A 14,287-nucleotide genomic window follows, 5' to 3' on the forward strand; every position below is an offset into this window, starting at 1 on the left:
AATCTACACAGATGGGTCTAAAACTGACAATCATGTTGGTGCAGCAGCAGTATTTCCCAACACAACTATATCCAAGAACTCCCTACTGAATATAGCAGCTATACTGCAGAACTTTGTGCTATCCACATAGCCTTAAATTTTGCACTCTCAAAAGCCATATTGCACAGTGTTAAATATACCGACTCCATTAGTGTTATCCAAGCTATACAACAGAATCAGAAGAACGATAACCCCCTACTTAGACAGATCTGGAATACTCTAAGTTAAACCAGAAGAAACAATAAGTTCTCTTATGTTGGATCCCTGGTCATGCTGGAATTTCTGGAAATGAACAGGCTGACCTAGCTGCCAAAACTGCTACTGATCCTATCGCCCAAGCCTGCATCTGACTACAAGTACATTATAAAGAAACAAAGTCGTGAACAATGGGAACACATTTTGCAGAGTCAGGCCAATAACAAATTACTCAGCATTAAAAAAAGATCTCAAACCATGGAAGTCCAGTATTCGTGAGAACTGACATGAAGAAGTTGTATTAGCCCAATTATGGATAGGCCACACGCACTTGACACATCTACTTCGGCTGCTGACCCACCACGTTGCACAAACTGCAACATCCAACTTACAGTCCAGCATATACTCACTGATTGCCCAATTTACAACAGTGAGCGACAAATTCTCTCTTTGCCTCATTTTCAGCAAAGAATACTCTGAGTATTGCCCATCTTTTAGCAGATACGCCACATGTGGACAAAATCTTCACTTTCCTTAAAGAAATAAAACTATGTAACACACTTTAAACTTCAAGTGCAATCCTAATTGGAGAGAGAGAAAAAACACAACCCACAAAGCATTAAACTTTACCATAGTTGGGTACATTGTGGCCATGTTGCTCTTGTGCCGTAAAGCTCACAGACAAACAAAAAGCATATATATTTCTTCTTATTATATGTACAAACACTTCTAAAAAATTTTTTTTAAATATTAGATACAATTTAATTTAATTATTAGATACAATTATACTCTATAATTTTCTTTCACATTTGGCATCACTTACAATGTGCAACATGTGATACCTACTTATCTTGCTTCCTGTAGAGAAGCATCCATCTTGAATCAATATCACGTTGCGTTTCCACATCTTTACTACGTGAAACAATAATAAAATCTTTCAAAAACAACTTGGAATAGAGATGTTTTCTTAACTTGTGAGGGTGCACAGGTAATTAATCTTGAACATTAAACAAAAACGTACTTCAAGTAAGGGCCAGTTTCCATTCATGCAAATGACAAAATGTAACACAAATGGTGGTGTGGAACCTGACAGGCATTCACATTTAATTACTCTGTGAAAACTATAAGAAAAAATTCATGAACTTTTGCAATAAAAGTTTTACTACATTTAGGAAACCAGAAATAATTTCAGCTTTTTAATCATTAATTAAAGGGTAACGTGGGAGTGTAATTTTTGAAAGGCACCTGTTAGTTGCCATGCCATTACTGCTAGGCTAATGCATAAATATTCACCACTGATAATCAGAACAAAAGTATTACTTTTCCTTGTTGCTTTTCTAACATGCTAGTATTAAAAGCAGTCATCCAATAAAGCCAGAAAGATTCTGATACTGTGCAAGTGACCAGCCCACAAGTTCCAGTCAGTATCTGGATAGTTAAATTCCCCAATCAAAAGACATTCTAGTGTACTGGCTTGCTCTATTTGTCTGTATGCTCTTCATTATATTCATTGCATTTGACTTATAACAAACCCTCATTTTTGTTTTCACACTGCTCGTATCACACCAAACTGATTCAGCATGCTGTACCTTTGCATCAACTAGTTGCACTGCCTTAGAGGCTGTGTGCTTCTTAACCAAGAACATAATTCCTCCCTCCGACTTCTCCTTTCTGTAATTGTATCCTCCATATTCAAATTCCACATTCCCTATATCTGAGTGGCACCATGTTTCTGATATCTCTACAATGTTAACAAATTTGGTGACCTAACCAATACTTCAAATTCCTTAAATTTATTTGCTATACTCCTAACATTAGTGTACAAACGGAGGATGCGGAAAGGTCAGGGAATGACCACCACATATCCAGATGGCCTTAGTTGTTAATGCTCCTAAAAAAAAAAAAAGTGTAGAAACAAGTATATGTACCTTTTTTTGCTTCTGGTAATCCTAACACATCCCATATAATTGCTTTTCCCATGAGGGCAGCCTGTTGGTTTTGTAAACCCCCCCCCATGTTTCCTTGGCTGCTATGCAGTGCAAGAGTCAGTTTCACCTCTGCTTATGGCTCCTGTAAAACTATTGGTCTGCAAATCTCCCCCAGTTTAGCAGTTTTTCAGTCCACCTAACACTGCCTTGATAGCATCACCAAATATCCTTGCACCCCTTCTGTTAACCAGTAAAGACCAAACTGAGAAAAATTTTACTCCGAGCTGCCCCATTCTCTCTCTCTCTCTCTCCCCCCCCCCCCCAGGACATTATTATTAGCTATATGGTGCAAGGAAGTCTGAGGCTTATGCTGCACCAGCCAAAAAAAAAAAATTCCAAAGTTGCCATGAAAGAGAGAGAGAGAGAGAGAGAGAGAGAGAGAGAGAGAGAGAGAGAGAGAGAGAGAGAGAAAAAAATGTCAAAAGGGAAATCACCAAGAAAGAGAAGAATGATGATATCCAGCTCAGGACCCCAGGTATTGATTGACAAAAAAAGGCTCTCTATATACTCTACCTTATTGTGTCTGGGCAGAATTGCAAACACTTTAAAATTTAATCCTAACTTGACTTTTTCCTCAACATTGCCCCATACCAGTTAAGTAAATCTTAAGATCTCTTATTCTTAATACCATTAGTGCCAACATGTACAATATTAACTTTTGCCTCTGGCAGACACACCATCATATTCTACCTATTCTTTTTTCTTTGACAATAGTTACCTCAAACACAAAAATAAAAAGGAAAAAATATAATTTTGTAATTGCAAACTGGCATGTTTTCTATTTTAATATTATAAATTTTGTTGGCTTTTATATCTTACATTCAAAAAAGAAGAAAAGTTTTCTACTGAAGAATTTTTAAGAGTTGACAGTCTTACTTTTATATGTACATTCCCCTTATTTCCACACATACAGATTGGCATATTTTAGAGCTTTACCGTGTTTTCTAGTAAATGCAATTTCTTCGTATCGACGATAGGTGCAGGTCAATCTGCTTTCCATATATATATATATATAAATAATAATAATTATGAATAATAAAATTAAAATTAAGTAGAGAAAATGGATTTGAATAGCGATAAAATGAATTATCGATAATATGAATTATAGATCAGGGACACTGCAAGAGCAAAGGTACCCTACAACCATAATGTATATATAAAATTATTTTTAAAGTTATGTGTAGAATGTAGTAGGTATAAATCTGTAATATAACTAATGCTGATAATGAAAATACCGTGTATCCTGGGAGCGATATATGTTGATTAAAGGGGGAAGAACGGAAAAGAAAAATGTAACGTTATAAACAAAGTGCGAATTTTGAAAAAATGTAAATTTTGAAAAGAACGACCAAGGTAGAAATAGCAGATTTTTGAAAAGAACGACCAAGGTAGAAATAGCATTGCAGTATCTTTCATAATTTCTGTGTCTTCTAAGAGTATAGAAGTATAGAAGACACAGAAATTATGAAAGATACTGCAATGCTATTTCTACCTTGGTCGTTCTTTTCAAAAATCTGCTATTTCTACCTTGGTCGTTCTTTTCAAAATTTACATTTTTTCAAAATTCGCACTTTGTTTATAACGTTACATTTTTCTTTTCCGTTCTTCCCCCTTTAATCAACATATATCGCTCCCAGGATACACGGTATTTTCATTATCAGCATTAGTTATATTATAGATTTATACTTACTACATTCTACACATAACTTTAAAAATAATTTTATATATATATATACACCCTTATCCCCCTTGATAAGAACTTAATCCTTTTTTTTTTATGAAGATTTAAAAATTTAGTTTTTAGTCATATAAAAATTAAAAATTTCTGGCTAGAGAGAGAGAGCATGAGTCCATAGTTACTTTAAATAATTATTACATTAACTTTTTAAATACATATTACAAATTGCATTATCAAATTTTATTTATTTTTATTCTTGTAAAGGTTTTATCACTAATGAAAGTAGCGAAGACCAACTTTGTTGTCATGAAATTATTGCTAAGTGGACACAAAAAGCAATCAAAGGTAACTTTCCTTTTTGATAACTACTATGAAAAGGGTTCTCTGAATATATTGAATTATATTATGAAAAATGTTCCAAAAGAAATATTTACATTTTTTGTGTGAATAATCTGTGTAATAAATCTTCACAATGAAGAAAACTTTAGGTACCTATTAGTATAGACAGAAGTAGAACTGGCCATTTCACAAGTGGAATGCTTTATCCTTGCAAACAAAGAAGTGAAAATGTGGATGTGGATGTGGCTGCCATGCAGAATTCAGTGTATAGTTGTGTATGCTGGATCTCAAATAAGTTAATTAGCACACAAATGCACCTGCATGGAAATAAGCTTCCAATCTTAAAACATTAACTGCAGAGGCTGAAAACTTCCTGAACAGAATTGTAGCAAGGGATGAAAAGTGGATGAATTATGTTATCCTAGAAACAAAGAGAAATTACAATCAATGAAAGTATTCAGGAAATCCAGCCCATAAAAAATTTAACAGTGTTCATCAGCCAAAATAATAATAATCTAAACTCTTTATAGCAACCCTCTTTTTAACGTCCCAACACATTATAATGTCCTACATGGTTGGTCCCGGCCAATTTCTCATTAACCTAAGATTTTACATTCAGTATAATGACCTTGAAAATAATTGCAGCCTGACTGTGAGAAATAATTTTTTTAGATTTCCCACGCCCTTTTCTCATAAGTGCTGTAATCAAATGAACATCGGCTAGAAGCCAGTTACAGTGTATGTTTATTGGTATGGCTTCAAGAAAGCAGATAGCTTTGCCAATCACAGAAAATTAGGATTTTGCAAACTGTAGATAATGGTGTGCATTTTGAGACTGACATCGCCAAACAGTTCTGCATTGCTAAGAGTACTCTGTTCATTATTCTGAAAGATCAGAAAAAGATTGAAAGTTCAGAGATATCTGCTGATGCACCAGGTAGAATTTTAGCATGAAAGGCAACGTATCCAGATCTTGAAAAGGTAATTTTGGAATGGCTAATGATGATGCATGCAAAAAAAGGTTCCTGTAGATGATAGCCTTTTAATAGCTAAGTCTGAATTGTTTGCAAATCAAATGGATATTGAAGAATTTAAAAGTTCAGATGGATGATTTCAGAAATTTAAGCTCATCATGACCTGTCTTTCAAAAAAGTGTGGCGAAAGTGCAGTCATGAACATTGACACTACAAAGGAATGGAAGGAAAATCGTTTAAAAAATGTTTTGCTGACATATGACCACAATGACATCTTCAATACTGATGAAACTGGACTTTTTTTTTTTTTTAATTGCTACAGGATAAAACTTACATCTAAAGGCAAGAAATGTAGTGGCAGAAAAAAAAGCCAAACAACATATTACACTTCTCCTAGCAGCAAACATATGACTAGGAGAAGCTTCCTAGGAAAGCCCAGAAGCCTCGATGCTTAAAAGGTTTGAATACATTACTGACTATGTATCGAGCAAACCAAAAGGCAATGGATGACATCACAAATCTATGAAGAGTGGATCAGAGACTTGGATCGCAAAATTAGTGAGAAGAATAGAAAAATTTTGCTGTTTATGGATAACTGCACTTCTCATTGTCAAGTAAACAACCTATATGCAAGGTATTGTAGGTACTGTTGAGTACCTACCACCAAATATGACGTCAGTTCTTCAACCACTTGATAAAGGTGTAATATAGTTTTTTAAGAAAAACTACCGAAGAATGCTATTAAGTAAAATTGTGCTATTTCTTGAAAGAAAAATTCAATGCGAAATCAACATTCTGCAGGCAATGTATTCATGTGTTTAAGCATGGAATGAAGCTGATGAGAAATTGATCACCAACTGCTTTAAACATGCAGGCTTGAATGATGCAATGTGTGACGTTTCACATGCTTCTTCCTCTATTAATTTAATACTCTAATACATATTCCAAAATATTACTAATTACCAGTACATTTTACTGGTACTGGTAATAATTCGTAATATATACTTTTAAATATTTGTATATGTAATTATTTAAATATGTATATGTAAATAAAATATTTGTACTAGTAATTTGTATTTGCATTAAATATTCAAGCTTTTGTTTTGTTGGAGAGTTTATGAATGATCACTATAACATTCTTCTGATATAACAACAGTTTTTCTCATTCCCCTGAAGGGTCGTTATATAGAGCTTTGACTGTAATTCCAACTGTCTTATGGGATCATGGTTTCTTGCTTATTGATTTTCTCTCCAAGGGATCCACCGCCAATTCAGATTTATTGCGGTATGCTTGAGAAACTCTGAATGGCCATAAGGAAGGAGAAAGTAGACTACAGAAAATGCTTGGTGTTACTCTGTGAAAACACAACACCCCATCCATCCACTCATGCAAAATTATGGCCTCAACATTTTCAAGTGGGAAGTACTGGAACTTTCACCACATAGTCCAAGCTGGACTCTTCAGACTTCCGTCTTTTTGGTTCTCTGAAGCAGCATCTATCAAGCAAACTTTGCTGATAGATGAAGTGAAGCTTTCTGTGAAATCATGATTGATGCATGTTGTTCTTTCATTGTTTGCAAAAATAATCAATCCATTTTTCTCAAATTTTAACATGTTTCTAAATAAATATGAGGCAATGTGAAAAATTCACAATATCTCTGTATTGTCTGGTTTGTCCTATAAAGAAGGTTGCTAGAATAAAATACAGTATCTTCCTTTTGGAACATCTCATATGTAATTTGTTTAAACTAAGCATAATTAGAGTACTTGTAAAAGTAAGTACTTGTCTCATGTCTTCAAATCAAATTACTGCAGGCTGTGCAGTGTGACATGGTGCATTTTAAGACTGAAACAGAAAAGGACCCTTCTGATACCACTGCCACAATGTATGAAGAGTGAAATTGTGTATAATGTCAGTATATGTGGCATTCATTGTTCCAGGAACATCCAATAATCCAAGCCAAAACCACAAGAAACAGCTCTGTACAGTGATAATACCTCCTCCAAATAATTTACTTCACAGTTGAAATACCACACCCTGGCAAATAACGTTCTCCAGGCATCTAATAAAGCCAAACATGCCCATCAGATCATAAAACCATGTTCAGTGATTCTTTACTCCATAACACAACTTTCCACTGTTACTGGGACACATTTACAATATGTTCTACCAAACAAGTCAAGGCCGAACATTTCTTCCTGAAATGATTGGTTTGTGCACCGCAACTTCCTACATATTGTCCTTGTACTGATGTCAATTCCTGGAGCCTCCTTGAACTCCTGGTTGACAGTATTCGATGAGGCCTAATGGGATCTATATACCACTCTTCTGAACGCCCTCTGATTTCTTTCCCTCAGATTCTGTAAGCTACATGAGTATTTCCTAGCAATAGTAGCATTGCATTTTGATTATGTTAGCTACCATTGTTCTCGAGTTTAACTGCAATGGCACTGGAGTTGTCACAGGATGCCACAACCTTTATCTATAGACAGTTGAAGCTCACAGCTTAGAGAAATTCATATGTCAGTTGGATAATTGCCTATGCAAGGGGGAAAATACTTAGGCAGTTTATTATTTATTTATTTACTGTGTGTGTGTGTGTTTTTTTTTTTTTTCTGGTGCAGCAAAAGCCTGGGCTTTCTTGAAACCATATGGTTAATACTCTTTTTTACATAATGACAGTTAATTTTTTCCAAATTCAGTGGGTTGTTTAGATAGCTAATTACCATACTAGGTGTGGGGAGTCGGGCCAGGTAGTAGGGATTAGATTCTTTGGTGGGCACCTAGGCCCTACTACCTGGCATCATCTGAGTTTACCAGAAAGGCCCCCCCAAAAAAACTTCAGTTGGAAGGGAGTCTGGGAGCGATAGCATGAATTAAGCAGTATAGGTGAAGAAGGTGGTTGATAGAAACACTTTTGCCAAGAATTTAGAAGTTAAGGGTATAGATGGGCACCTCAGTGGAAGCAGTTTTAAGAACAGTAAAAGTATTAGGATGGTGGGCCCAGTGCTTGGGCAATGCCCTGGGTATTTAGGTGGGCTTAAAAGAAATAACATAATTACGTAGACTAATGCACAAGCAAAGGTATAGCCAGAAGATTTTAAGACCATAATAATTATGCCAATAGAAAGTAAATGCCATGCAGTGAAATGTTGCTCCCTGGTGCCAAGAAAATTCAAGTGCAATTAATATAGTGTTCTAGAAAAGCAATTAAAGTTCTTTTTAAGTTTATACTATCTTTCTCCTAAAGAGCCTTTCATTTAAAGCAGTTTTCTATTTAAAGTCACAGAAAGGAAATTTACCTTTCTTTTCTTTGTACATATATTATTATTATCTTTACTAACCAACTAATTCTTTCACCTGCTTCTGCCTCCCGTGGCAGGGCCAGAAACCTGGGAGGGAAAGTTAACCCCAACAGGCAAAAAAGGTGCAAACTATGGACTACAGTTATTCTCCACTTGAGCATCCTAGGTGCTCATCATGTGAAACTGACAATAACACATTACAGTCAAAAAGAATGTGCACAGACACACAACAACAACAACAGAGAATGCCCATTGTTTCTTATCTTACATTCATTATCAGACAAATCTATGAGTACTCTAATCTCAATTTCTTATACAGAAATGCTTAGAAAATGTGCCGTATTCACCCAAAATGGTGAGATGGCGGTCTATTGGCCAAAACTGCAAGTCAGACATTCTGAAACTTGACTAAAACTATCAACCTTTGGTGGAATATCCATGCAGGTTACCCCTCATGCAACATTAAATATTTCCAGGGGGTAATTGCGTAGTGGGACCTGATGAATGTTGCAGAACACGAACTGGTCTAGGAACTGAAAAATCAAAAAGGTTACACACGCCAAACACATCATGATCAGGAAAGATGGTCATCTTACTCCCACATTCAACATCGTCCTGACATTCGGTACACCTGTCTTACAATCCATTGTCAAAGCTAGCTATCTCAACTGCCAAATATGAACATACATATCGAATCCTATAAGATGCTACAAGTGTCAAAAATTTGGTCACTCACAAATGGACTGTGATGCTGAAATAACACTGTCCAAATTGAAAAGGTCAACATCCAGTCTATTCCAACTCCTGTGAACTCTGTAATACAGGGTAGAGTGGAATTGTCACATGTGAAGAGGCAAAGAAAAAAATTATGCTCAATGCACCTAAAATCACATTTTCAGCAGCAACCAAAAAATATCATTCAGTGGCAACACAAACTGAAGTCTCATTTTCCCCAAACATATCCATTGCAGATTGTGCCCAATCTGCAATGGATATCTGCAATGGAGTGGGAATTATAGAAGCCAATTCAGAAGAACGGTACCTATGGAAGTTTCTATAGAAAAGGCATGCAGCAGAAACAGTCTATGAGACAGAGAGACCATTAGAGATGAGTCATTAATTATCTTAACTACCCTCTTTTGAATGGAATCTAGAAGCCTGAGAGAGGTTTTGGGGGCATAGCTTCAGATGTGGGAACAAAATTCCATGGCAGGACAGATTTGCAATTTGTACATAGTGGCTGTTTGGGGGAAAAAGTAACGCAGAGAGCTAAAGAGAAAATCCAGTTTTTTTTTTGTTTTTTTTTAGATGCAGAGGAAGCAATATTTGTAATGTGCTTATGCCAAGAGAGATTAGAAGTCGGGGTAGTCCTCAATAGAGATATATGATCTTGCCTAGAAATCAACGTCATTGAAGATGCGCACAGGAGCAGAAGAATTCTTTTTCCGAGATATAACACAGGACTGAGTTTTAGAAGGATTGAAATTAATCCTTCAGTTATCCTTTTTTTTTTTTTTTTTTGCCCCACTAGAGGATTACCTGGAGATTAGAAATTAAGGAATTGGTAGTGGATATTCGAGAAGTTTAAGCTGTTTGTGCAATGCAAGGTTTCTCAAACTGGAATGCAGTGTGCTGTCATCAGCAAAACTATGGATAGGATTTCTGGTCAATGGAAGGAGGTCATTAATATACAAGAGGAAAAATGTGGGCGAAAGAACCAAACCTCGGGGAACACCAACATTAGTGAAGAAGTTAGAGGACAGAGAGGCATCCACCATCACTCGCAGTGAGCGGTCAGAGAGAAAACTGAACAGCCAATTACAAAACAAAACAGTTGATAAACCATAAGATGGAAGCTTATTTAGAAAATCTTTGTGACAAACACTATCATAAGCTTTTGAAATGCCAAGAGCAATTGCTTGAGTTTCACCAAACTTTTCCGTTGAATTTGTCCACAGGTGGGTAACATAAGCCAGAATATCACCAGTGGATCAACACTGATGGAATCCATACTGGTGATCGTTGATCAGAAGGAAAATTTCTAGATTGTTTAAGAGTTGCCAGTTAATTGATTTCTCCATTACTTTAGAAAGAATAAAAGTAAGTACAATGGGACAATAATTGGATGGGAGGGATTTGTCCCTCTTTTTAGAAACTAGCTGGATATGAGTAAATTTCCAAGTAGGAATAAAAACACCTTTGGCATAAGAAAAAGTGAAAAAAGGCTACACAAAACAGGATTACAGTCGGGAGCACAGGTTTGAGAACAAATGGAGAAATACCATCAGGATCTGGAGCTTTCTTAGCATTGAGGGATTGATCAAAATCCTTCTGACATCCTTTTGATAGAAGACCACATGAGGCATTGAATGGAAGGTACTGAGAATGATGAGAGCTGGTTTACAAAAGTCATCAGTACATGAGTTGGGAAAAAATAGGATGCTGGGAGGTCAGCTTTAACTTTGGCTGAAGTGGCAATAGAACCATCTGGTTTTGACAGAGATGGGTAGAAGTTGCAGCCAATAGCTTTGGCAAGAGACCAGAATAATCAGGTACCTTTTGGACACGAGAGGTATTAGAACCTATAGTACTTAGTACCATGCTTGGGTTGGAGGTTGAGAAGACGAAAGAAGATACTTGTTGACATTGAACTTCTGTAGACTGTAATTTTCAGGAAATGCATATGAAGGAAGGTTGTTCCAGAAAACGGCAGTTGAATGAATAAACGAGGAAGATGAAAAGTTGGTTCTGTGACTTTGAAGTTGGAGAGTAAATGGATGTCGGCTGGTGGCGGCATGTGTTTGGACTGTTTTGAATGAGAGAGCGGGAATTATAGAAGCCAATTCAGAAGAATAATGCTCATGGAAGTATCTATAGAAAAGGCATGCAACAGAAACAGTACGTCTCTGAGACAGCGAGTGGAGAGACTCTGTTAGAGAGGAGTGATTAATTAACCTAACTACACTCTTCTGAATCGAATTTAGAAGCCTGAGAGAGAAGTTTTGGGGGCACTGCCCCAGATGTGGGAACAATATTCCATGGTAGAGTGGATATGCGATTTGTACAGAGTGAACAGCTGTTTGGAAGAAAAGTAACACCAAGAACGAAAGAGAAAACCAAGTGTTTTATATGCAGAGGAAGGAATATTTGTAATGTGCTTGTGCTAAGAGAGAGAGATTAGGTCAGAGTAATTCCCAAAAGAGATATATCATTTTGCCTAGAAATCGGAGTGTCACCAAAGATAAGCATAGGAGCAGAAGAATCGTTTTTAGCATTAGCATTAGTAGAGGCATTTGATGCAAGAAAGCAAGCTTATGCAGCATCAGCCAAAAAAAAAAATAAAGTAAAATAAATAAATAAAAAATAACCACTTCCACTTCACCCCTCTGTTCGTTCGAAATACCTGTCCAGCTGAGCCTTAAACTTATTCAGGCTATCAACTTCCACGACAAGGGATGGAAGTCTGTTCCACCTACCAACCACCCGCTGGCTAAAGGCAAATTTCCGCACATCTATCCTACATCTGTCTTTCCTCAATTTGAACTTATGCCCTCTCAGGTGATTATTCTGAGCAAGAGGAAGAATCCCATCAGCATTGAGCATGCTCAAACCATTCAAGGCTTTGTACACCTCTATCAGATCACCTCGCTGGTGCCTAGTCTCCAGACACTGTAATTCGCAAAACTTAAGCCTTTCTTCGTAAGAGCATATCTTGTTGCTCTTCTCTAATCTTGTCTTCACTAATCTTGTTGCTCTTCTCTGTACTCGTTCCAGCAGCTCTACATCCTTCTTGAAATGAGGCCTCCAGGCCTGTATACAGTACTCTAGGTTTGGCCTGACCATTGCCTTATACAAGGGAATAATCACCTCCTTATCCCTGCTAGAAAAATTCCTATATATCATTGACAATACACCATGAGCTACTCTTGCAGCCCGTCTGCACTGCTCAGAGAACTTCATATCTGCCTGCACAACCACCCCCAGGTCCCTTTCATTCTCTACCACTGTCAGTGTAGTACCACAGAGTTGATACGTTGCTCTGGGGTTGCTGTTTCCCATATGTAGTACTTTACATTTGTCAATGTTAAACTTCATTTGCCACCTCTCAGCCCATCTGCTCAACCTTTCCAGATCCTGTTGCAGCAGCATAGTGTCAGTTGTGTCCTTGACAACCCTGCCAACCTTCGTATCGTCTGCAAACTTGGACATTAAGCTTGATATACCATCATCAATATCATTTATAAATACAGAGAACAATAAAGGACCCAATACTGAACCCTGAGGGACTCCACTAATAACATTAGTCCACGATGAGCAGTGTCCATTGATTACCACTCTCTGTCTTCTCCCCCTCAACCACCCCTTTATCCATAGCAGCAATTTGCCTCCAATGCCACACTGCTCCAATTTGTGCAGCAGTCTTCCATGTGCAACAGTATCAAAAGCCTTTCTAAGATCCAAGTATATAATATCAGTTATTCCCTGCATCCAGTTCTTTTGTGAATGCATCATAGTATCCAATCAAATTGGTCAGGCAAGACTTCCCCTTAACAAAACCATGCTGTGTCTGAGCTATAACTGAAGTCTTGTCTAGATGATCCTGCAGTGCTTCTTTAACCAGTGCCTCCATTAATTTTCCGGGAACAGAAGTTAAACTCACAGGTCTATAATTACTTGTGTCAGCCTCTGATCCTCCCTTGTGAATTGGGGTCACATTTGCACATCTCCAGTCCATTGGTACCTCCCCTGAGTCCAAGGAAGCTCTCATAATTATGGCTAAGGGTTTGCTTACTTCCTTTGCTGCCTCCTTTAATATAACTGGATAGATCCCATCCACCCCAGGTGCCTTTCTTGTGTTTATCTTCAACAATTTCTCCTCCACTTTACTCAGTTATTACAAGATTCTCTAGCTTACTGCTAGAGTTGAATACACCTCTGGCATTCCCCTTGCTGAATAACTCCTCATGTGTGAATGTCGATGCAAAATATTCATTTAGTTTGTTAGCTACCTGAGCAGGATCATCAACAGTTGACCCATCAATATCAAGTGGACCAATCTGATTCATCCCCTTCCTTCTAGAGTTTACATAAGTAAAGAACTCTTTGCTGTTTTTCTTCGCATCCCTTGCCAAGGATCTCTCGTAATCTGCCTTCGCCTGCCTAACCTCCTTTGTAACTTGGTTACAGATCAACTTGTATCTATCATAGGCTTCTGTGTCACGTGTTAATTTGTATGTATCCCATGCATTTTCTTCTCTGCCATATGCCTCATTAGTTCATCTGACATCCATTTAGGCCTAAACCTTGAACAATATTTCTTAGTTGGTATGTAAAGCCTAGTAGCTTGCAAGATAAGTTCTTTGAATGCTTCCCATTTTGAATTTGCTGTTGGTAACATCATCAGTTGATCCCACTGTATAGAATTTAAATACTGTCTCAGTCCATCGTAGTCGCCTTTACGAAAGCAATACGCCTTCCCTTTACCCCTAATGGTAGTTACCTCTTTGAGTAACTCCCACTTCAGAACACTGTGATCACTGCCACCTAGTGGTTCATTTATCTGCAGATTCTTAATGCATGAAGAACCACTACTGATAATCAAATCAAGAGTATTACTCCCTCTAGTTGCCTCCCGAACATGCTGATGTAGAAAAATCATCCAATAAATCCACAAAAGCCTTGCTAGTGTGTGAGTGACCAGCCCCCAAATTCCAGTCAATATCTGGGAAATTAAAATCCCCCATTATAAGACTCTCTGATTTACTGG

General features: G+C 37.2%; 1 protein-coding gene across 3 annotated transcripts in view; it reads left to right on the forward strand.

Annotated features, from left to right (window-relative positions):
- Naa35 (N-alpha-acetyltransferase 35) overlaps window positions 1-14,287 on the forward strand; it is a 401,343-nt gene that overhangs the window by 361,192 nt on the left and 25,864 nt on the right. For all 3 annotated transcript variants that reach the window (XM_090368451.1, XM_090368454.1, XM_090368452.1), the window contains one exon: window positions 4,165-4,245. In XM_090368451.1, the coding sequence (XP_090224577.1) occupies window positions 4,165-4,245 (81 nt within the window). The remainder of the gene's footprint in view (window positions 1-4,164; window positions 4,246-14,287) is intronic.

This window comes from Mastigoproctus giganteus, chromosome 2, assembly GCF_048544385.1.
Source record: "Mastigoproctus giganteus isolate SK-2022 chromosome 2, ASM4854438v1, whole genome shotgun sequence".
In the NCBI taxonomy this organism is placed as follows: domain Eukaryota; kingdom Metazoa; phylum Arthropoda; class Arachnida; order Uropygi; family Thelyphonidae; genus Mastigoproctus; species Mastigoproctus giganteus.